Source organism: Pogona vitticeps, chromosome 2 (genome assembly GCF_051106095.1).
Source record: "Pogona vitticeps strain Pit_001003342236 chromosome 2, PviZW2.1, whole genome shotgun sequence".
NCBI classification, from domain to species: domain Eukaryota; kingdom Metazoa; phylum Chordata; class Lepidosauria; order Squamata; family Agamidae; genus Pogona; species Pogona vitticeps.
Window position 1 is genome coordinate 191,917,672 of NC_135784.1, and position 25,315 is coordinate 191,942,986.

The 25,315-nt window shown below is 42.6% G+C and overlaps 1 protein-coding gene and 1 non-coding gene across 3 annotated transcripts; one reads left to right on the forward strand and one right to left on the reverse strand.

The window, feature by feature from the left end:
• Positions 1–132: 132 nt before the first annotated feature.
• Positions 133–14,402, forward strand: LOC110076926 (3 beta-hydroxysteroid dehydrogenase/Delta 5-->4-isomerase). 2 transcript variants are annotated; one of them, XM_020789489.3, is made up of 4 exons: positions 133–380; positions 5,642–5,832; positions 11,619–11,783; positions 13,472–14,402. In XM_020789489.3, exons 2-4 carry the CDS (start codon positions 5,679–5,681, stop codon positions 14,278–14,280), a joined length of 1,128 nt encoding a protein of 375 aa, XP_020645148.3. In that variant the 5' UTR covers positions 133–380; positions 5,642–5,678; the 3' UTR covers positions 14,281–14,402. The 2 variants fall into 2 exon arrangements, with proteins under 2 accessions (XP_020645148.3, XP_020645149.3); XM_020789490.3 differs by lacking the exon at positions 133–380 and adding an exon at positions 885–1,028.
• A 50-nt stretch (positions 14,403–14,452) lies between these two features.
• LOC140704754 (uncharacterized) lies at positions 14,453–25,099 on the reverse strand. Its single transcript, XR_013541291.1, has 3 exons — positions 23,999–25,099; positions 18,482–18,581; positions 14,453–17,150 (listed from the first exon to the last, which is right to left on the reverse strand). It is a non-coding gene; the product is annotated as an uncharacterized LOC140704754 (transcript).
• Between the last annotated feature and the right edge of the window lie 216 nt (positions 25,100–25,315).

Consider the following 25,315-nt stretch of genomic DNA (forward strand, 5'->3'; position numbering starts at 1 on the left):
CATGCAAAAAAAACACCCCATTTATTATGCCATTCTGTAAGGCTACCCAGAAGTCAAGGACGCACCGAGAAACAGGTGGGTGGAGTCAAGGAGCAAATTATCCCACATACCCAAAAAGGGGAGGGGGAGGCTAATTTGGTAAGGAAACGAAACAGCAACCTCAGCCCACAGAACAAAATCAAAAATAAATCGAGTGTATTATTAAGAAATGCAAGCTCTCATATCTTGGACACGTAATTCATCGTGACAAATGTACCGCAATACAGGATCGAAGGGAAGATCAAGGATAAATGTGGAAGAGGTAGAAGGTTTCTTGGATTACTGACATCAAAGACTGGTTGGACCTTAATAAAGAACAACTACTCCACACAGTGAGAGAGGTAGGTGGAGATACGGCATGATAGCAGCCGACCTCAGCCACTGAGACAGCAGCCAGAGACAGACAGAATGTTGTGTACACGAAGAGAGTTGACTTGTCTCAAGGTAGCGTCTGAAGTCTCGGGACATTGATACGCTTCCCTAGGTCTTCAGATGGGGAGATAAATCTGAAAGGAAGCAGTTCTAGCAGAGGGAAAGGTCGAACGTTGTATGTGACAAGGCTTTAAAGCAGAAGTGTGCAGCAGATAAGTGCCCAAAACAGGGCAGAGCAGATTTGTTGCTGGATTTCTGGATCAGCTGCAAGGCGGTTCAAAAGGCCGCCACCCCCACCCCCCCAGGCCCAGGTGAATATGTGTTCCTCTACAAATCACTAAAGTTTGCTCCTGTGTTTGTGGGGGTGGGATGGGATGAGAAATGCTGGAATTTGTGGGGTGGGAGGATGCTCAGCTTCAGTTGCTGTAACAAGGAAGCAGCAAAGTAAAAAGGAGATTGGCAGCTGATGTCCTCCTGAAAGGCAACCCCTCCCACAGAGATTCCAGTTCTTAGGGAGGGCTGGGACTGAGCTGACCAGACTGTATATATATACAGTATCTCCATTCACCACAACAAGCAGCAATTTCACATCCAGGCTACACTGCTTGCTGGACCGGGTACGTTCTAGAATTATCTTCCTTTCTCCCCAGCTATGCTGAATCTTTATTTCTCTTAGGATTGAGTGAAGGAGGAACATGGGACTGATTATTGACTCTCTTGCATGGGTTTTGATTTGACAGATCAAAGCAGTGCCTCTGCTCCTCACTGTCACTTTCTCCTTTCTTTTATCTCTTCAAGGCCTGCTGCTGGCTGAGGTAAGGTAGATCAACAGTGCCCAGGTGACGGCCGGGTGTGGAGTGCAGTGCATGACTCCCCAGGGAGAACAGTGACTGTGGACTATTGCTGATGTGCTTCATCAGCTTTTAAAAAAATAAAATAACATCTTCTCTTGCCTTCTCTGAAAGCGCTGGCCGAGAAACTGCCGAGAAGTCACCGGCTGTGGCTCCACAGCCAGTCAGGTTGTACACATAGAAAGAAATTAAAAGTACTCTTAAATGACGATAGTGAACATCGCATGTCTAAATAAATATAAGCAATCAGAAAAGCGTAAAATAATCATTCTGAAACAAATAACAATGAATAAGATTAGTTTACAGAGAGTGTAAAACAGGCAATCAGTTTTCCCTTCCCATAGCTTATCAAATTTGCCAATATTCTCCACTTAGAAAACCCTGGAAAAGGTTCCCATAAGTATGAATTTATTATTATTATTATTATTATTATTATTATTATTATTATTATTATTATTATTATTATTATTATTATTATTATTATTATTATTATTATTATTATTATTTTTATTTTTATTATTTTTATTATTATTTTTATTATATTTATTTATTTATTTATTTATTTATTTATTTATTTATTTATTTATTTATTTATTTATTTGATTTATATCCCGCTCATCTGGTAAATCTATACCACTCTGAGCAGTTATTATTATTATTATTATTATTATTATTATTATTATTATTATTATTATTATTATTATTATTATTATTATTATTATTATTATTATTATTATTGGGTACAGAATAGTCTTTGTTAGCTTGCAGAAATAAAACTGTGCATAAAGGGAAGTTGTTTCTGATCCCAACTGTTAAGGGTTTAAGATACTGATCCCCCCAGATCTGCCTACAGAGGCCATTCTGTTAGAAAATGCACCATGTCCTCCATTGTAGAGCATCCTGCTAGACAATATCTGCTTGTGCCATGTTAGTCCATATAATGTTCCTTAATCTCTTTCAACTGCAGGGAGATCAATCTGCATTTAGTTAGTAGTAGTCTTAGCTCACGCAAGTTAACAAGGGACAAATATGGCAGCACCTTTCCGAAAGGCAAGGGAAAGCCTTTACTGTATATGTTCTTTTGGAGTGGCAACTGGCTAATAGATGCTATAGTAGTCCAGGTGTCCGTGTCATGTAGTCATCTTTTAATAATATCTTCACAGGCAGCCTCATATCCTCTCCTGTGGAGGTAGGTTGGGGAACAGCCCAGCTTAGATATAATTGTGGGTATCTTAGCTGACCAGGAGTCCCTTCCCATTTCCTCACAGGCCAGTAAAACTAGAATATTTCCTAATAATAATGAAACAGTGAATCTGTATCTGTGGAAGAATTCACTCCTTATATTTTATTGTTGTGATTCTGACAGTTTGACCCCAATTTTCCCTAATTTCCCGCATCAGACAGCAATGTGTCACTTATGGGGAATTGCTGTTGCAATCCCATGGATCTGTAGGGCTTTCTCGCCATCACTAATGACTTAAACCATGACAGTGATCTGATGAGAGTGTCACAAGGAGTTCTAAGCATGACAAAATGCCTTTGTCTATCTATTTATTCAAAATATTTTTACCCAGCCTTTCTTCATTCAAGGACCAGCAGGCAGCTTTATTTATTTTCTTCTATGCACCAACCACATATGTGGAAATTTTATATGGTGCCTTTCTTCCCATTTATCCACACAGCAGCCCTGCAAAGTGAGTTTAGCTGAAAGATACTGAATGATATATTTTACAAAGACACTAACAAACCAAATAAACTTTGTGACCAAGCAGAGATTGGTGCTTGGATCTTTCTTTTCCAAATGTAGTACGGTTGGGGATACTTGTCACCGTACAGGCATTCTAAGATGAGTGGTTGATGTATAAACAGTGTCAAGGATGAAACAAGGAAGGGGGAAAGAAAGATTATTTGACATTAAGGCTAATTGACTAAACCCCATGAAGGCTGTATTCAACCTCCTTGTTCAGAGCTGAGGGCCTGGAAATGCTTCTTTTCTTACATTGCATCTCCTAGAATCTCCCAGCCACTGGCCATGTTGTCTGGAGGTTTCTGGGAATTATAGTCTAAAAGGTAAAGTGGAACAACTGTTGTGCGGGGTGGGGTGCCTAATAGATGTTTCAGAGGCAGCTGGTGGGGAGCACGATGCTAGACAATATGGACCTCTGGTTTGCCTACCTCCACAATAGGACGGGTTGCCCAAGAGAACCCTCCATCTTGTCTGTGTAATCTTTTACTCTCTTTAGACTAATCATACATTGCAATGTATTAATTCAAAAATTATGTGCAAGTGATTTTTTTTTTCTTATACTGTATCATTTCAAGTAAAAGCTAAGAGGGTGTGACAGTTTGTGATTTGAGTGTGTGTGCATGTGGTTGCAGAGGAACAGGCTGTATTTAAAAGCTTCTCATAAAAAAATACATTGTTCTGTTTCCATAAGGGAATGGTTATCAAGGTATCAGAGGACCTGAAGCTGCACGGTATACTAAAAGTCAGATCAGAAAAGTGCAGTAGTGCTTGGGGTCATGTGCAGCAACAAGAGTTCCACACATTCCTGAGCATTTTAGTTATCCATGGTAGTTATTGTAGGATTAGGATTCAAGAGACCTGAGTTCAAATCCTCTCTCAGTCACGGAATTCACTGTGTAACCTTCTCAGACTCAGTTATCTTATGGAGTGGTTGTGAGAACAGGCTGAAGAGCCATGTAAGCTGTCTTGAGGTCATTGGCGAAAATATGGGACATAAATGTAACCAATAAATGAAGGGTGGTGGTGGTAGAACCTTGCAACCTACTCCTGGGCCTGAGTAAAGGACATCTAGATCAGGGATGCCCAGCCCTGGACCTTTCAGGGGCCATTCCAACCTGCATCACCCCCATGACTGTGTTTCCAGATCTGTGATTTTGAAGAAAAAAAATTTACCATGAAGGGGAGGATGCAAACAGCTGTGACCTGAGTCAGAGCTACGATATGCTCTGATTGTGTGACCTATCCACTCAAAGCCCACACAACCATAATCCTTCCACAATCAGACACAAACACAATCTTAATTAGGGCATACTTCAGCAGTTTAGTAAGCTAAACAGAGTGATCAAACAAACAAACAAAAAAAAGGGCTATTCCAAAAGGTAAAATGGCTAACCAGCTGCAACGGCATATAGTAGAAGCCCTGCAGCAAACATGAATGATCAGTGGCTGGAATATCCAGGGGAGATCTTACACTTTACATGGGACCTCAACTATCACTTGCCTTCTCCTTTAGTGCCAGAAGCAAAATCTATTGTAGAGAAGGACCCCTGTATACGTGGAATCAGTATCCACTGTTTCAGTCATCCATGGTTTACTGCAGCCCTGTACTGTAGGCCCCACCTCCTTATATGTTGTATATTAGGGTTCCCTACTATCCACAGGCATTTGCAGTAGATCGTGAAAGGGATCCCCCGCGGATATGGGGCTCCTACTGTATTACTTTTGATTTCTTGGTTCCTCATATAGGGTTCCCTTCTATCCACAGGCATTTGCAGTAGATCATGAAAGGGATCCCCCGCGGATATGGGGCTCCTACTGCATTACTTTTGATTTCTTGGTTCCTCATTTCAAATTACTGACCACTCTTTTTAACATAAGTAATATAAAACGGGATACGAAGTATCCATTGTGGTGTTGCTCCACTCCAGGTCCACTTTGTAGTCTTCTGAATGTCGTACAACCCTCCACACACACACACACTCAGCCTGGTTTTGCACATTTCTTCAAAGGCTGTATGCGTGCCTAAAATAATTATATTTGGCTTGTTTTCTCCAGCAAACTCATGTTTCTGTGCAAGAGTTGGTCTGCATGTTGTATAGAGGGCTGCAGTAAACCATGGATGATGTAGACCGCAGATACCGATCCTGAAGCCACTTTCCAACACCACTGTGCTTTCCCATTCATTCAAGACATTTCTATGTGTGCTGTCTCCTCTCCGAAAGATACACCAATTTTTTCTTTCTTTGTTTGCTTTTAGAAATCTTTTCCGTTCAAGGATATGCTCCCGATGTCATTCAGGCCAAGGTGAAATTAGGTAGGGTTGCCTGATTAATCCAGGGAAAAGCGAAAGATAAAAGGATGGGGCTAAATGCCATCTGAGGACTTTAAACCAAGGGCAGAAACAAAAGTATGTGTGGGCCCCTTACTATCTCCTCAAATCAGTTTCTAGAGATTATATTGATTTTTTAAATCTCAGTGTTGCTCACTAAGTGTGCAACGGGTCAGGGAAAGAAGAGAGAGAACGGGCAGCCTTGAAATCCAAGCATTTCCACCTCGAGAGGACTAACCCCTTTGCATCATCCCTTCTAATCAGTACCTTCCTCCTGCTGCTCTCCTTTTCTTTCTGTTCCAGGGGGAGCTGACTTTGCAGGGCGTTCCTGCTTGCTACCATGTCTTTGGCAGGGATTAAGTGCCTGGTGACGGGCGCTGGTGGGTTTCTTGGTCAAAGGATCGTTTGCCAGTTGCTGGAGGAAGAAGACGGGCCAGCTGAGGTCAGAGCCCTGGACAAAGCAATCAGCTTAGAGGCACTCCAGAATTTTCAGAGTAAGCAAACACAGTGATGGTTTTCTGAATTGAGGGAAGGACTTCAATCCAAGAGAGACAAGGTGTCAGCATCCCCATGTTGGTGGGCAATGGCCTCCTTCTTACTGGGGTGCCAATCTTGTGTCTGAGTGGAACTCTGCCGGTGTGCAGGGGTGGGGCTCCTGTAGAGTCATGGCAACAGGAGTCTTTCTTGTTAGGTTGAAGCGTTTCGCTACTTGTCCAAGTGGCTTCTTCAGTCTGAGGAGAATTGATGGGAGACCCCTGATACAGTGGTGCCTCGACTTACGGACACGACCATTTCGAGTTGCGACCAGCTTCGTGTTGGGACAGGGAAAAGGCAGGGCAAAATTTTGCTTCGTGTTGGGACAGGGAAAAGGCAGGGGAAAAAGGCGGGGAATTCAAATTGTTAACCGTTGATAGGTGAAGAGGCTGCTTCTTTGTAGCTCTTTCGCTCCAACTGTTAGAGTGAGTGCAATCAGAGGAGGCTTCAGACTGCTTGGTGCTGCTTTCTTCCCAGCCCCATAGTGTTCCGTTGGGGCTGGCTGTGTTTTTGTTGTTGTTTTGGTGTGTTTGTTTTTCGGCCCCACCGCATTCCTATGGGACTTGCAGTGTTTTATTTTCTTCTTTTCTTTTCTTTTCTTTTTTCTTTTCCGGCCAGAACAGATTAATGGGGTTTCAGTGTATTCCTATGGGAAATGGTGCTTCAACGTGTACGACCATTTCAAGTTACGGCCGTTTTCTGGAACCGATTATGGTCATAAGTTAAGGCACGACTGTATATCGTTCACATTGGTTTCACTTCTCCCTGAATAGGCTTATTAGATACATACAATGAGTGGAGAAGGACTGCAGAAGTGGGATTTTCACTCACACACCCCTCCCCCCGTCCTTTGTTCATTTAATGAGCCTATTCAGACCAGGGGGAAGTGAAACCAAAATGCAGGATATTTCAGGGGTCTCCCTGTCAACTCTCCTCAGAGTGAAGAAGCTGCTTGGATGAGTAGTGAAACATTTCAGCCTAACAAGAAAGAAATCCAGTTGCCGTGACTCAACTTCCAGATAACCACACCTGGATGACTGAGAATCTTCACAGATAAACCTCAGGTTAATTATTTCAATAAGAACCAATTCAAGCAGGGGGATTGTATTAAGCTTTCCTTGCATCTGAATTGTTGAGAAGAAGCACCTATGTAGTATCTATGTAAAAGGGGACTTTTGGCCTTTTCCCAAAGGTCAGATTTTTTAAAAACTGGAAGAGGTGACACTCCGTGGTGAAAAACCAAAAGGCCATTTGGAAAGGGAGATAGGCCTGCTTGATGGATGATGACAAAAATATTGCCACAATATCAGATGATGACAAAAATATTGCCACATAAGGCAACAATTCCGCCCCCCCCTCAGCAAATGTGGAGCACACCTACAATGGACAGATTGGTCTCGGTCTCTTCAGATATACTGCTCATGTGTGCTCAGTAGAGATGGGGGTATTCATATTCATCCCATGGGGCTGGACCTTCGTTAAAGCCATCTGTGCGGGGGGTATTCGTATTCATATATGAACACGAATATCCCCATCTCTAGTGCTCAGTTAACATGTAAATCATGAAGGAGACAGAGATTCTCACAATGCCTTTTCTGTTACTCCCAGAGCTTGAGGTCTTAGCTAATTTTATTAAGCCGAGTCTCGAGGAATAATAATAAAGCGGACACTTTCTTTGAGGAAAGGGCTACAGGTTTATTTGGGTAAAACAAGTGAGCACTTGGGTGCCTAGTAGGGTGATCTGAGGAACCCCAGATCAACAGGGTTCAAGTTTTTATACAGTTCTAACGAAAAAGAACAAAAGTGTGCAGCAGTTGATTGGTCCTTGAGAAATATATGCATTGGTTACAATTTCTCGCATTTCAGCAAAGCATGCGCAGAGCAGCTTATCTCTAAGGAATGTTGAGTTTTCCTTCCTCCTTATAGTTGAAGCGGCAATAAGCATGTGGCATCAACGTCCACAAAGGCACTTCATTTCGTAAGAAGAGGGGCGGATTTGGGAAGGGCAAATACATTGCATAATGGCAATATATCATATCAGATATCAACAGATCTGAACACATAGGGCCAGGAAGATGATCAACCCAACAATAGTGAGGGAGCCAATCGGTCAACCATCCCTACAGGGACCACCCAGAAGGACTATATGTTTTGCGGACATCTGAGTAACTTGGCAATATCAATATCAATATCAATAAAACCACACTGATTACTATAGTGGCAACAGGTGGTGTTCAGTCAGAAGCATAGACCACCCTCATGGCTAAGAAGGTAGTCCAGGGCCATTTTGTGCTGCATGAGCATGCCAGCTAGAGATTCAACCTCTACCTGGAGGGTGGTGAGGCCCCGTGCAGTGGCATTGGTCATTGCCTCTGGCTGGAAGGAAAGTCAGTGGAGTTGCGGGACATTCAGAGCTACCCCATGAGTGGGAAGTAGGATTGCCCCCAGGTGTTGGCCTTCGGAAAGGTAATTATTAGCTGGATCATATTTAAGACTTGAATCATAGGTCCTCCTGCTGTGATACCAGGCAAAATGAGGGTCCCAGCTGTGGGGCGGTTGTTGTTTAGAATGATAGGCAATGCCTTCAGGACTCAGAGCCCCTACGGTGCATGTGCCATTCCAGAATGGTGGCAAAACCTTTCCAGCCCATTTGACACATAACCAAAATAGTCCAGTGGGGAGACAATAGAGTGCCTGACCCGTGAGCCCCCAAGCATAGTCCTGAATAGCCCCAAAGGCATTACTCACAAAGGTATTATTCTAGAGGGAGACAATGCCCTTATCTTGTCCAGAGACGTTAAATGGGGAGCCCCACCCATTGTTCTGCTGATAGCCCCCATTACCCAGACATATATACTGCTCATGTGTGCTCAGTGAACACATAAATGATGAAGGAGAGAGAGATTCTCTTCCTTCAGATTATACTTCTCAAAATGCCTTTTCCATAATTTGAATCAAGCTGTGCATTACATATGGCACTTCCATATATTTACACATATAGGTTTTAGAGTCAAGAAGCGTGCAGCATCTCCCCTATGGAGATTCATGCTAAGATCTCCACCAGACAGTTCCAAGAGGCAAAAATAAGGCCAATGTGAAATGCAGGGGAACAAAGGAGAAAATCAGTTCCAGGGGTGCATCAATATATATATTAAAGCCAGTAAAGAATTGTGAGTCTTAAAACTCTTCTTCGAGGCAAGCTGAGTCAAGCTCTTCAAGTAATGAAGAGCACAATATTGTGCTATCCAAGCCGTGGCCCCTGATGAAGAGAGCAAAGAGGAGAGCAGTATGACAGGCTTTCTTACTGTTTTCTCAGTTCACGGGTGAGAACTTCACCATCGGACATACCATTTGGGGGCCACTGCCAAACAGCTGGCAAAACTTTGGCAAAGATTTAGAGAGAAAAGGACAGTGTTGGTTGCTGAGAAATCCTTCACGGTGGGTCTGCCAACTAACGTCTTTTGGTAGGTACAGTAAAACAAGAGTTTGTGCTGCAAAATGTCGCAAAACAATGGGAAAATGCTGGCAAACATTTACAGGGAAAAGGACCATGTCAGATTCTGGGGTGTTAACAAGGACCCCCAATTTGTTCTATAAGTCAGACCATTTGGGAACCCACTGCAAAATGATTGTCCAAGTCGGGTATAAGTTTTGAGGAGATCCCAAATGTGGGGATTTGTAGTCAACAGAGCTTTACACTTGGACAAAAACAAAATCAGAGTTTGCAGAAGAGGGCTCAGCAAAGGAGGATGTGGGGTGTTTGGGGAATAGAAGTGTCCCCTTCCCTCCATTCTTCTGAAAGACCCAAGCCAGCTCTAATCAGCTGCTCCTCCCAAGGTCAGTAGAGGATGCTGGCACTCCTTGTGTTTGGGCAATGGATAATCTGATTTTTAATATAATGTTGGCTGTGGAGAGTGAACTTTTTATTATGTCTATGGAGGTACATCACACCCCAACAGATTTACTCATCAGACGTTTGCATTCTGTTGACTGTTAGCACTGACAGCAAAGGATCACAGCACACATTATGTTGCATAGTCTGACGTCTGCTGGACTGCATAAGATTGTTTGAAGTTGTGTAGGAGAGTGACAAGAGACATTCACAACTCCTTTATCTGTCCTTCCTGATGTAGTTCTTAAAAGGGATCCAAAGAGCTACATGAGGCAGGCAAGACTTAATCTACATGAGGATATTTTGGAAAAGAATTTAGGGTGTGATCAGATGAGGATTTGTCCCACAATTTGGTTTGCATTGGGAATAGGCTGGTCTGCTCCAGTATCCATATGACATATGTACCACTGTGAACCAGCCCACTCCAATCAATGCTAACTCACAGTTTTTGGGTCCCTTTCAAAGGCTTTTTGTGGGGGGTGTGTGTGTGGAGGGTTGCTCTGTTTTCATTCAGTTCCAGTGTGTGTGATCTCTGGGATTGAACCAAAGTGGTTGCTTGGCTGTCTCTTTGCTGAAGCTTTTAAAGATTTTAAGAAATAGAAAGTTTCCTGGCCACTCAGCTGCATGAGGAAGGGAGAGGGAGGTTTCCATTTCAATTGAAGCTAATGCATCAGCAATGCCTTAAAAAGGATTAAAAAAAGAGAACCCCTTTCAAAGCATCAATGAAGTGCTGTGTCAGTTAGCAATAATTATAAAGAAATGGAAAACTTCCTTCCCCTCTGCAGATGAGGCAAAGAAAGTTTCCCATTTCTCAAGATTGTTAAATTACTTAAGCTAAGCACAGAGGACAAGATAGAAGGGGGATTTTTTTTCTTGATTTTGTGTGTTTTTCTTTCCATTTGAAGGGAAGGATCAGTCTACTCTAGATAATGGGTCACTTGAGGGGTGCTATGGTCAGTCCTTGCATGTGGCTACAAGGTTTGCCCCAAATGACATACCACATCTCAAAATGACCCCATTTAGTAGACTGATCCAAACCGAGATCAACGGACTGTCTAGTCACACCCTTACCATGGAAGTTAAGTCTGAGCATGAAGGATAGGTTTTAATGTATTTGTTCCAGTTAGTTAATTTGCTCTTGAGTGATAACTTATCAATTCCATCAGCACTGTTGGTTTGTTTAAAAAAAACATACAAAAGACAGCACACTAAACATGTTCATTTGCTAACCGTGGCCATGAGTTATGAAATTCCCAGCTGACATGTGCTCATCATGATAATGTATATAACAGATTTTTAAAGTGAAGAGAGATGTGCCACAATCTATCCCAGAGTTAGTAACAATTGCCCATTTCCACTTTTGGTCTGATTCAAAGCCAGAAACATTAGCAATACCTTTAATTGGAGCTGAAAGCATGTTAATATTGCAGGGAGAAAAACAACACAGGGTTGCGGGAGGGCTTGTGAAAAAAGACGTCATGCTTTTGTCCAAAAGACCAATTACTAAACAAAGCATACCAATCTGCATATTCCCAATAGTGATAAAAGTTTATGTCATGACATGTGGAAACTGTCTTGAGTTAATGGGATTTGTCTTCTTTATCACAGGCCGTCTTCATGTTCTGCATTGAATGTGTTAAATGCAGTACTGGACTGTATTATATTGTTTGTAACATACAGTCCTACAAAAAAACTGCCCTTTTATTTTGGTTCCTTCTTTATGCAGACTGATTATATCACACAGCAAAGGCACTCCTTTAGCTAGTACGGTGTGGCCTTGATTAGGTATTCTTTATTAAAGCAATGCAACCCAGAGCTGATCATCACTCTGTTTGATGTCATCTTCTCCTCCAGAAGTGAAGACTAAAAGTGTCCTGACCATCCTGCAAGGCGATATCCGGGATGCAGCCTCGGTTCAGACGGCTGTCCAAGGGGTCTCGCTCGTCATCCACACAGCTTGTATCATTGACATCTTGGGCCTTGTAGATAAGCAGACACTCTGGGACATCAATGTCAAAGGTAACCCTAGACTGCTCTGGGGCAAAACCATGGTTCGTATGCTTGTGCAGGATGAGACTTAGACAAGGCGTATGAAATTGCTTCTGTGCAGTTAGAAGGTTGATCAATTCCATTTTGTTTTTTAAAAAAATGAGTGGGAAACTAAGGAGGAATTATTAAAAACTAAAAGTGAAACATTAGTCAAGATGGGAACAAAGACTTCATTTAAGCTGAGGCTAGTCCTAGAAGCTGAGAAGCAATACCAGAGAAGAGGTTTTTCTACATATGCAGACATGTCTTTCCTTCACCTCTGAATTTTTACAGCTTATTGCCAAAAAAGGCATGAAGTTGCTTCACCCTTCAGCAGTACTTCTCTTTTTAGAAACCAGCCCATTTGACAGGGCATTCTGGTGCCACAACCAAAAGTACCACATCTTTTCCTGCTGGGATGTGGCTGCTGTATTGCTGTAACAGGTGGCTTCCTAATAGTCTGCCTTCCACACTACCGCTTCCTGTTTCCCAGGCTTTTCTCATCCTCCTGCTTGTGCTTCAACACAAACTATAGCTTCCATTGCCCCTGCTTCTTTCTATGGTCCTGGCAAGGGTAACCTTTCCCCCTGCACCCCTCATAGCTAATTTACAAAACTGGGTCTGCATAAACTACAAGATGAAATAAGGATACAGGGGCAGACTCTGTTCTGCTGCAGTGCGAGCGGCTGTACATGGTCAAGGACTTTAAAGGCTGTGAAACAAATAGGGAGAGGGGTGAATGAAAGGGTAGAGGACTGCAAGCACCTAAGACTGCAGAAGGTTGCATGTTTGAATAGACCCTTGCACTTAACAGTTTGCATATAGCAGCCCAGCCCAACAATGAGAAAAAGGGTTTAATACAGCCCCATTTTCTGATGTTTTTATTTAGTACCTAGAAGGATCATTGATGCTGAATAATGTTCTACCCCCTTTTGCTGCATAACATGCAGAACATTCCTTGAGGAGCCAGCCAATCACAGCCTATGGTGCCAACAACCAGTTGCACATGCCTGACCTCAAGCCAACAGATCCCTCATGTTCACTCCTTGCAGCAGAAATCCCTCAACTTATCTGTCAACGCGCCTCTTGAACAGCCTTCCTGGCTTTTTGGATTTCAGTGTCTCAACAGCTGCTTTACCATTTCTGGCCACCCTCATTTTCCACATAGACATATTAGTTCTTGATGGTGGCGTCCAGAGGGGAAAGTCACAAGACTGACTGACTGCCCTTTCCTGTTCACTTTCAGACTTCCTACCTATGTATGACATGACTTCCCATACATGCCATGTTCATTTGTGACAGGGAGCTCTGGGTAATGACAACAAAATCAGGATCATCTGTGTTTGCTAGGCAACTTGCATGGCCTAATGCAAAAGGGGATAGCAGAATTTTGTCCCAAAAGAGTCAGTACCTACCTCCACAATTTTAAAAGGTGTACATCGCCTGCTGTCCCCTCCTTTGTATCAGGTCTTCTTAGTCATGAATAATAGCCCTTATGGGAAATTATATTGCTTTGGTTTAGAAAGTGGGACTAGGACATTCTGTAGCCTTTGTGTCATCCCATACTATGGTAGTTGATTAGACTAGAGAGAATATCTTCTGTGGTGGTATGAAAGAGGCATGATCATCCTTGTTTCTGTGCATGCACCCCACTGTCATCACAGTCTTTTTTTTTGAAGGTACACAACTGCTGTTGGAAATTTGCCTCCGCAATGATGTCCAGTATTTTATCTACACCAGCAGTCTTGAAGTTATGGGTCCAAACAGCAGACGTGACCCCATCTATGATGGTGATGAAGACACTGTGTATGAAAGCACCAATAGCCTTCCCTATGCTAAAACCAAGAAGGAGGCTGAGAGATCTGTACTAGAGATGGACGGCCTACCGTTGAAGGATGGCAGCGCCTTTGTGACATGTGCTTTGAGATCCATGTACATCTATGGAGAAGGGAGCAATTTCCTTCAGAGGCACGTTGAAAGCGCCATCAGAAACAATAATGTTTTCTTCAGAATGTCTGTGAAGGAGGCTCTAGTAAATCCAGCCTATGTGGGGAACATTGCTTGGGCTCACATTCAAGCAGCTAAAGCCATGAAGGATCCAGAAAAAGTCAAGCAGATCCGAGGACAATTCTACTACATTTCAGATGATACTCCCCATGTAAGCTACTCAGACCTAAATTATGAGCTGGCTAAGCAGTTGGGTTTTAGCATTGAACCCAAATTAGCTATGCCCCTGACAATGCTCTACTGGTATGCTCTGTTCCTGGAGATCATGAGCTTTTTGCTCCGGCCTTTGGTGAAATACATTCCTCCTGTGAATCGCCACCTGCTGACTTTGACGAACACCCCATTCACCTTTTCTTACAAGAAGGCACAAAGGGATTTTGGCTACAAGCCACGCTACAAATGGGAGGAAGCAAGGAAGCGTACGTGCCAGTGGATTGCTACGCTGATGGGGGAAACATCCGCGAAAAGCAAGGCTGCCTAAAGCTGGCCTCCATTGACAAGCTATGTAGGCTGTAGAAACCACAGGATAGTAGCATGCAATAGAGCCTCTGAAGAGGGAAACCTAAATACTGAAATACATGAATAAAAGAAACGAAAAGTTTTGCTTTGTTGTAATGGAGCCATTCTATTTATTAACAGATAATGGTTTTGAAAAAAATTCTAAAAGCCTATCCTACCTATGGTTTGACATGGGCCATCATTGTCCACTCTGCTGATGGGACCCTCCTCCACATAATTCAAACTCCCAATTATGGGATACCAAAAAAGGGCAACAGTGATTCATCAGAATATTAATTCCCCAAGAAGAATGAATACAGGACTGCTACAACTACTGTATTGTGTTTCTGTTGACACTCATGTATCTGAATACAAAGGTGGCCAGAATACAGCTCTGTTTTACCAGGTTTACTGATACATATTTGGGTGTGTGCGGTAGATCACCAAGGATCTCTGCAGTTTTTAACAGCTGTAACATAACAACATTCCTTTGTCTTAATTATACTGGTAAAATTAAGAAAGCTTCTACTGATCTCTGAACTGCTATGCTTGATTACATGATTGAATATCTACAATTTAGGCAGCATGTGGCTCTGAGGGCCACAGTGTGGCTCTGAGGGCCAATTAAAAAAAAACAAAAAACAAATGGCAATTTTCATGTAGCAAAACACCTCTAGATACAGCTCCTAGACACACACACAGACACACACATACACACAAAAACCCAACCTATAGCCCATGCGTAAAGTGCATGGCGAGGAGGCAGGTTTAGTTTAATCTTCTTCCCAATGTATTATTTTCCTGAGCGTAAGGAGCACCAGTGGTAGAATCCAGAAAATATTCTTCGTTTCTGCTGATTCTATAAGGAAATCCTATGTGACATCATCTAATACTATTGTCATTCGTTCCCCTTCATACTAAACTGTATAAGATATTGACTACATACCAAATATCTTCAATACATTTTAACTAAGAAAGCAATCCTAGGATTAAAAATGGAATATTACCTATCTTTTTACAATTAAGTTTTTTATTTAAAAAGAATGAACATTTATTAACATATCCGAAACCTGCTACATTTCCAATATGACCCAGCCACCACTCACGTCTGGCTGAACTCATAAAAAAAAGACAAATATATGAAATATTTGAAAAGCCCAGTCTGTAGACTGTTAATTCTTTCACAGTCCCAGTCGAAAGGAGGCACTTCCAAGAACGATATTAACCACAAAACTCAGCACACATTCTCTGCCTGAATAAGGACATAAATTATGTCTTCTCATCAACTGTACTCTAAGGAGTAGCTTCTGGAAGGACCTATATTCCCATTCAGAACTGACCCCCCCTCCTCTGCCAGCCTGTCACATGACCACAGAACAACATTCAGTCACTCCATCATCCAGCAGAATATCTGACATGAAATATCCAGAGGGGGAGTTCTTGAGTAACACTGCTGAATACGTACTCACAAGTGTCTATTACAACATGCACGTGTGTTATGTACTATATGTTTAAACACTGATCAATCTGGATCTTGAAGCAATTTTAGCTGGTTTCCAAACATATGTACCCAGATCTATGTTATCCATAGTTCATACATTTGCTTTGGCAAACACTAATCTGTACCATGGAGCTGCCATCAGTGTTGTCCTGTGTTAACTATAAAAATACCTGTTACTTTTTGTCTGTACTTCATTATCCCATAGAACTCCTCCTTCTCTTCCTTTCCTATTCAATATGAAGTCTGTGGTGTTGTACAAGATGGGTCTTGTAGCAGAAACCTTTCCCACATTCAGCACATTGATAAAGTTTCTCTCCCATGTGGGTTTTCCGATGCCTTATGAGATGTGAACTCTGTATAAAGCCTTTTCCGCATTCAACACATATATATAGCTTTTCACCAGTGTGAGTTCTCTGGTGCTGAGTAAGTGTTGAAATATCACTGAAACTTTTGCCACATTCACCACATTCAAAGGGCTTCTCTCCCGTGTGGGTTCTCTGGTGATTAATAAGATGTGAGTTCCGACTGAAACACTTCCCACACGCAGTACAAAGGAAGGGTTTCTCTCCTGTATGGATTCTCGGCGGTGGCTCCTCGCCTGTGGAATAATTTACCTCCTGGTATTCGCGGAGCTCCCTCGCTGGGCACTTTTAAGAACTTATTAAAGACCTGGATGTTTCGGCAGGCCTTCTCACCAGATTACTTTTGATTTTCTTTTCTCCTTTATTCTTTCTTTACTTTAATTGTTTTGTAATTTGTTGTTTTATCTTATTGTGTTTTATCTTTGTTGTTGGCCGCCTAGAGTAGTCCACCGCGACTAGATAGGCGGGATATAAATAAAATAAAATAAATAAATAAATAAATTTTATGTGTAAAAAGATGAGAGCTCACAGTAAAGTTTTCTCCACATTCACTACATATGTAGGGCTTCTCCCCCGTGTGGATTCTTTGATGTTTAATGAGGTCTGAGCGCCAGCTGAAGCTCTTGCTACATTCAGTACATTTATGAGGCTTCTGCCCTGCCGGAGAGATCTCAGAGTGTGCGATAACATTTGAATTCTTCTGCATAGTCCCCTCACATTCAGTATAGCTGAATATTTCTGCCCCAAAAGGAATCCCAGCTGGGGAAATGTTTCCTTGAAGGACTCCCCTACCTCCTTCTGGATTAATGGTTTCATTCTGGTGCTTGCTGGGGCAATTATTTTGCCCTTGCTGATCGTCAAAGGCTTTCCCCCTGCGGATAAGAAGCATTTTCTTCCACTTGCCCTAGGAAAACCACATCTGGCTGCACATCCTCTGATCATCCTCTTGAGGAATCTCCTCCTCATACTCACATGAGATCTCACAGTTTTCTACAAGAAAAGAACACTATGTGTGAAAGTTTAGAATAGAGGAGATGGGCAACTTTTTGCAATAAGGCCCATTTTTCTTTTCAGGAAATCTTCTAGGATCTATAGGCCAGAGCTCGCTCACTCTCACAACAAACACACACAGCCTCTTTTGAAGGTTTTCTAATATTTTGAGGAAAGCATTTTCTTGCCCTGGTTTATAGAAACAGTAAGAATCTCTTCAAATAGCTTCTCTTGCTCATTACCACCGATTCCTCTGATTTGAAAATTTAAACCTTTACAACAAATGCACAACCAGTCAACAAAAGCAATTAGGAAAAAAGTAAGTGCTAACTTATCTCATGCTTTGGGTTTTACTCCAGATGCCACTGTGAGAGATGGACAAACTGTCTGAGAAAGTTGGACACTGAAAATTTAGTTGCATTAGAAATACAATTAGCTGCTCCAAATGGAGGCCTGTGCTCTACTTGGATCATATACTGTTGTACTGTGAATGGCAGTACAACAAAGAATTGCCTTACACCTACTGGAACTGTTTTCTGCTGGGTTTGAGAATGGTAAATTTTAGGACTTTCACACAGAGAAACCTGTTCCCTACAAGGAAGAAAAAAAGATATGTCTTTTTATCAGCTTTATGAGGAATTTAGCATAGAACACTCAGAGGACAGAAAATGAAGTGTGTTCGGTGGGGGTGCAAACAGTTGAGACCAAAATTTTCACCAAGTACCTGCAAAATACAAGAACTGTGTAATTTAAATGGAAAAGGAGTGGCAGAGTAGAACATCTGTGTGTCCCTTGGAACTCTTCCCACACCTGCTTTTGGACTGGATAAGTGCCAAATCACAAGGACAAGCAGGGAAAAAGATGGGATGTGAAGGAAATGTAAGGATTATACAAGAGTACATACAGAGTTTAGAGAGCTCTTGTCATTATGTGTTGTGATTAATGACAAATCACTGCTGAAACCCAGTGGTTCACAATGTTTGGACAACCCTCACACCAGGCCAAAACCCAGAAATCACAAGCCCTTAATTGTGGATCATTCTCCCCATCCTTCTTATAAAAAGCATGGTTTGGGAGCATATACTAGATGCCACTCCCTCAGATCCATTGTTTCCCAGTGTTGTTTATTAAGAGCTGCAAATACAGAGATAGTTTGAGAAAAAGATACAGAAAGGAAGGGGAGAAAAGGCTTACAAACAGAATAGCTATATATTTACCATTAGCAATGAAGATCAGCATTGCAAGAAACAATGGCTCCACCCCTGCTGTGTTATCTATGAAATATAGGTATCCGTTTCTTTTTTGAACTGGTCACATCACAACTCTCTCACCTATGAACTAAGAAGAGATGTCTCCTTCCTTAAAGTCTGAGAGATGAGATGCATACAATTCCGCTTCTAGTTCCATCCACAGATGTCAGACTTAGAAATCCTGCTTGTGGAAAAATAGATAGGAAGTTTGTAGATTTAGTGCAGCATGCCACAGATTCTCTCCTAAGTATAATAGCTACAAAATACGCTCCACTTTGCATCCCACAGCTTTGCATTACCTCAGCTTACTAACAGCATTTTTTCCTGCAACTATACCCATCCATCGGATCAGCATCCATTTTCTTCATTGCCTTCTGACTTTACTCCTTCACTGAAAATCTATCAGCTTTTCCCCCTCTAACATGTGGCACATAATAAACTAACATATATGTCAGGTGGAAATTGTTATTAATTAGCAAATGTGTCCAGCTTTGCTTGGTTTAGAAATCCTTAAGTCCCATCCTAACCCTGTTGTCTTATCTCCTACTCCCCATATTTTTTACTGTCTCTTTCTGTACCAGGGAGGTATAGTTAAACATGAGATTAATGAGGTACATCAAGCAGATTAACTATCCCAGTGGACTATCCTGTATCCAAGGGGGTAGACACATTTCACACTAGTAGGGGTCTTTCAAAGTGGTAGGAAGGAGTGAAATAAGTAACATTCGTAGAGTGATTTTAATTGCTATCTTACTATTTCAATAAAAAGTTATATTGTGTGAAGAATATAACTCCCAGAGTATTCCATTATCAATTCAAACTGTTGTTTTTCTAATTCTTGCCATTTCATAGATCTGTCCTTTTCAGCTAGAGAACTAAAGTCTCAGAAACTCTATGGCTTGCATGGCCTTTCAAGATATAATCCACCCCATTATTTCCACTTACTCCTACCATTTCAAACATCTGACCATTTTGGTCACTTGTCACAGTGGCGCCCAACGTGGGGCCGGGGGTGCGCTCCTGGCGGGACAGGAGGAGATGACCAGGATTCGGGAAGCCATGGAGAAACAGGCTAAGCTTATTGAGAGTTTAACGGAGCAACAGATATTGATGGCGAGACAGTTACGTGGGCAAGGAGGTGAAGAGGAAAAGGGTGCGAAAAACGTGGCGAGTGTGCGAGGAAGCTTGGTGGCGGGACCGGCCCCAATCCGGATGCAAAAGATGACAAACACGGACGATCCCGAAGCTTACTTGCACACTTTCGAGAGGGTCGCGCTGGCGGCAGGGTGGCCGAGAGACCAGTGGACTTTAGTCCTCATCCCTTGCCTTACAGGGCTATTACAGGAGGTGGTGGATACATTGAGCGTACAAGAGGCAACCCAATATGAGACGGTTAAAAACGCCATTTTGAGCACGCTCAATCTCACGGAGGAGACCTATAGGAAGCGGCTGCGGGAGCTCAAATGGAAGCCGGGGACCCACCCTCGTACAGTGGCGCAACGGATGCGCGCCAACGCCATGCGATGGTTAAAACCAATGGAGAACAGCGGGGAGAAGATAGTCGACGCGGTAGTCCTAGAACAACTAGTACAGTCACTGGGGGCCAGCGCCAAGGATTGGATACAGAAAAACAACCCGAAGACACTAGAGCGGGCGATAACCCTATTGGAGGATTATAGCAACACGGAAGGAGTCAACAAGGAAGCGCCCACCCCCTGGGCGGAGAAGCCGAGACCGCGTGGAGGAGAGGTTTCACTTTCAGCACCCAATTTTAGTGCGAAACAGGGAGCCCCTTTTACTCTCATCACTGATCACGCCCCTCTTCAGTGGCTTAACCGGATGAAAGATACCAACCCACGGTTGACCCGGTGGTATTTAAGCTTACAGCCATTCTCCTTTCAGGTGCAATATAGAAAGGGGAGCGCCCACTCTAACGCAGATTATTTTTCTCGACAGGGCGAGGAAGAGGGAGAACACCAGGAGAGGACGGCCCACTCGGAGAGGGGGGCGTGTGAAGGAGTGAGTCTAAGTGTGCCGTCTTCCGAGAGAAAGGAACAGTCAGAAGAGAGTGGCTGCGTGGAGGGCGTCCTGGTTGAGATAGAGCAGGACGAGGGGGTGAAGAGGAGGCCCACGGAAGTCTGCCTGGCAGATGAAGAAGGGGTGGAGTTTGATTTAATCATGTGGGAGGACATAAAAGAGGGGAAAAAGGCGCGGGAATTCAGTTGGCTGGGAGAAGGAGCACTAGGAGGATACGTAACCCGAGGGGTTCAGACGGAGCCCATGCTTGGGGCTGAGGGTTTTGGAGACTTCGCGCGCGACCTTCCTAATTGGGGACAAGGACGAGGCATATCACCCGAGCCATTACCACCTGGTCGTAGCGGCCGCGTATACGACCCACTGGAATGGATAGTTTCGGTCTACCCACGGAATTTCCTTGGTGGCCGGAAGGTGATCAGGCCGGGGCCCGAGTTCCAGCAGAGGCCATTGGAGGGAGATTGGGCCCGCCACCCATGTTGCGGGACGGTGTGCGCGGTAAGAAGTGCCCCGTTACGACAGATGACGGATCGGGAGCGTTTTGGCCCGGCCCCCTGGTAGACTTCAGCGAGAGTGGGGATCCGCGGCCCCCTAAGCGTTATCACTTGTTGTCTGATGATGTTTTAAAGGACCCATTTGATCCTGTTGAGTTGCATGTTCGTTCTAATAAACTTGTTAATTTTGAAGAAGACTCGCCTCCGCGCCTGTTTCCCGCCTTTACCACTCAGCCCCCCCCCGGCTACCGTACCCACTTGTCACAGTTAGTAAACTACAAATCCCAGGATGCACCAACCACTATGGCCAGTCGACATAACCTTGAGTGCTCAATAAGATCTATGGAAAATATAGGCTGAAATCCTGTTGATGACTGCATAAGTTGCACTAGAGTAGACCCTCTGAATCAGTGATTTGATGAACCAACACCTCTATATATACACCACTGATTCAAATGGGCTTACTCTGGTATCCAAACCCAGAAGAATACGGACTCAGCTTCAACATTTTTCTTACTGCACCCCCGCATGGTGCCAAAAACTTGTTATACAGCATTTCCCATTTGTATGTTTTAAGGCCAAAGGGGACAAGGTAAGTTGTTGATCTTGGTGGAAAAAGTGAGATCTAGCAGCAGGATACTGTACCCTGGCCTTTTATTAGCTTTGCAGCGTCAAAATATTAGGGCTACTCCTTTGGAAACTATTTTATTTAGGGTTGTGTACTTAATATTTGATTATGTTATTCAGCAAGGCCTATATAGCTGCTATTAACTTATAGGAGTATTTGATTTGGTTCCCTGTAGTGCCTGACCACTTTATCTGTCTCCTGAGAAACCTATATGTGGGACAGGAAGCAACAGTTAGAACTGGTCATGGAACAACTGAGTGGTTCAAAATTGGGAAAGGAGTACGGCAAGGCTGTATATTGTCCCCCAGCTTATTTAACTTATATGCAGAATACATCATGCGGAAGGCTGGACTGGAAGAAACCCAAGCCGGAATTAAGATTGCCGGAAGAAATATCAACAACCTCCGATATGCAGATGATACCACTCTGATGGCAGAAAGTGAGGAGGAATTAAAGAACCTTGTAATGAGAGTGAAAGAGGAGAGTGCAAAAAACGGTCTGAAACTCAACATCAAAAAAACTAAGATCATGGCCACTGGTCCCATCACCTCCTGGGAAATAGAAGGGGAAGATATGGAGGCAGTGTCAAATTTTATCTTCCTGGGCTCCATGATCACTGCAGATGGAGACAGCAGCCCTGAAATTAAAAGGCGCCTTCTTCTTGGGAGGAAAGCGATGACAAATCTTGACAGCATCTTGAAAAGCAGAGGCATCACCTTGCCAACAAAAGTCGGAATAGTCAAAGCTATGGTTTTTCCTGTCGTGATGTATGGAAGTGAGAGCTGGACCATAAAGAAAGCAGACCGCTGAAGAATCGATGCCTTTGAATTGTGGTGCTGGAGGAGACTCTTGAGAATCCCCTGGACTGCAAGGAGAACAAACCTTTCAGTTCTAAAGGAAATCAACCCTGAATGCTCACTTGAAGGACAGATCCTGAAGCTGAGGCTCCAGTACTTTGGCCATCTCATGAGAAGAAAAGAGTCCTTGGAAAAAACCTTGATGTTAGGAAGGTGTGATGGCAAGAGGAGAAGGGGACGACCGAGGATGAGATGGCTGGACAGTGTCTGCGAAGCAACCAATATGAACCTGACACAACTCTGGGAGGCAGTGGAAGACAGGAAGGCCTGGCGTGCTCTGGTCCATGGGGTCACGAAGAGTCGGACACGACTAAATGACTAAACAAAGTTAGCTCTAGACTAGGCTGCTATCCCTGGGTATTGATACTAACCTTTTTAAATATATACTGTAAGTCAATACTCCATCTCGTTATATACAGACAAAAGTATTGTTACACACAAATTGGTCTGCTTTGGTTACAAAGGAAAAAATTATTTTGCCAAAATTAGCACTTTACACTATAATAAAACAAAAAAAAAATCATTTTTAGCAGACCAATTTGACTACACAAGTGATGTTATGATGGATATCAAATATAGCAAGTTAAAAGCATTAAATGCTAGGCAGTAACTTTTCCACTCAATGGATTCAGGGCCAAATCCAAAGCAATCCAAAGCAAATAAAGGACCACAAAAGGCTTACTGAGATAATTACAGAAATAAAAGTAGAAAGTTGCTAATGTTTGCCTTAGAGATGTGCAATGCAGCAGGCAAATCAGACAGCACAGAAAAGATGCAAACTAAGCTCTTGTGTAGAATGCTGCCAATATCCAGAGCCAGGGGACTTAAGCATCACACAACCCACACTTTGCAGATCCCTGGCCTAGATCAAAGAGGCCAGCTATAGTTTAAGCAGAATCAGATTTGTCTGCTGTTAAAGATCACACATTGTAGCACTGTTCATCTGCCCAAAAACTGTTTTCAAAAAAAAAAAAAAAAAAAGCTTCAGTACAGGTGGTAACAGATAGTTCCTGTTGGTATAAACTTGTTGCTGCACTACTAAATTTGGGTACATCTATATAGTTTGGGCTATGACAAAGCTAAAGGCACAAAACTGCAATGCTTCAAAGAGGCTTCATTCCAAAATAACTGCTGACGTCTTCCATCAATCTGTCTGTTTTTTACAATCCAAGCATCATCATTGTTCTACGTCTGGTCCCAAAGTATTTTGGGCCATTTTTGCAGAAAAAGCAAGATGTTGTCTTGATGCAAGCGCAACTAATTGTGCTTCCCTTCACATGCTACACCATATGTACAAGGAACATTCTCCCAGAGTGCCAGATGATGTTTGGGTACTTCATTAGCAGAGGAGAACATTATCTATCTTTTTTAAGAGTACAATTTTAGATATTGTTGTAATACGCATTTTATTTATTTCTATAATCTTGTATTTTACAGAGTGGTCTTATTTTTTGGAATGAGGTTCAATATGTGCATTTTGTCACCGACATCCGCTCACTGCTGAATATACAATAAAATCTGACTAGCCTCATACAGAAGAAACACCACTTATCCATTTTACACACAAGCACAATGGAACTTTTACCCGATGGCTTCATGCAAGAAATGAAAGAACACTAAAGAGCCTGAGTGTAGCATTTCCAAATCTTCTCCCATCTGCCATGAAATCTGTTTAAAACAGAACATACAAATGTAATGATACAAAAGAAACGTTAACTGTCATAGGTAATAGCATTTTTCACACTTCTGCAGAAAAACTTTCCTTGTTGTCTGAAAGCAGCTTGTGATGGGCAAAGGTCTGTGGATAGATATCCACAAATAAGCCAAAGCATGCCTTTTACAACTTGTTCTACTAAAACTGTTGTCCGATATGCCACATGTACTGATTTGGCTGAAATGAATGTCAGCTATAATGAGTGTAACATTCTGCATTTAAGCAGGAAGAATCTGTTGCACAAACAGAGGACACGGTGAAGTCTAGCTTGACAACAGTACATAACGGGACGTAGCAGACCACAATCCAAAGCAAGTCAGCAGTACGATCCAACAGCTTTAAATGTTATTGCGGTTCTAAGTCACATCAACACAAATGAAGCATTCAGACCACAAGAAGCAATCATACCTATTTTTTTCTTTTCTTTTACCTTTTGGCCAGATTTTACCAAGGCTACTCCAGTTCTTAGGCCTCCAGTGCAATAAAGTTATTCATAAACTGGAACATGTCTGAAGACAAGAAAGACTGTGAGGAGCCTAGATTCTAAACTGTATGAAGAAATGGTGAAGGAGCTAAATATGTATTGCCTTGTGAAAGACTTCAACAAGGCAATACAGCAGCCATCTTCCAATACGTGAAAGGGGGACACATGGATGATGTAGCTGATTTGTTTGCTGTTGCTTCAGACTCCAGACTGTATGACTCAGTTATCAAGAAAAAAGATTCAGATTAGGAAGAATTTCATGAACTGCTTGAGAGTGGAATATACATATTGTACTGTCTTGAAAGGTACTGGACTGACTTTCATTAGACGTTTTTCAAGATGAACGCCTAAGATACCGAAGTAGTAGATTTCCTGCATACTAGATTATTTTAATGGTCCCTCCCAACACTGTGATTCTCATTAGTCTAGTTTTGCTACAAGAGAGCTTTGGGTTAGGACTAGAACATTATTTATTTGTTGATATTGGCCGAGTACTTACAGTGATGGTGGGATGGCCCCATCTTACCAGACAGTGCTGCAGAGCTCCAGATCCTGTGTTTTTATATACCATACCATTAGCTTTTCCCATCCATGCATATGTCAGAAATGTTTTAGTCTTTTCCCATAGAGCTGCAAAAGAGATGTGGGATAGATATCCATAAACTACTGTACAATGATATTAGGCAACCCTTCATGCCCTTAAT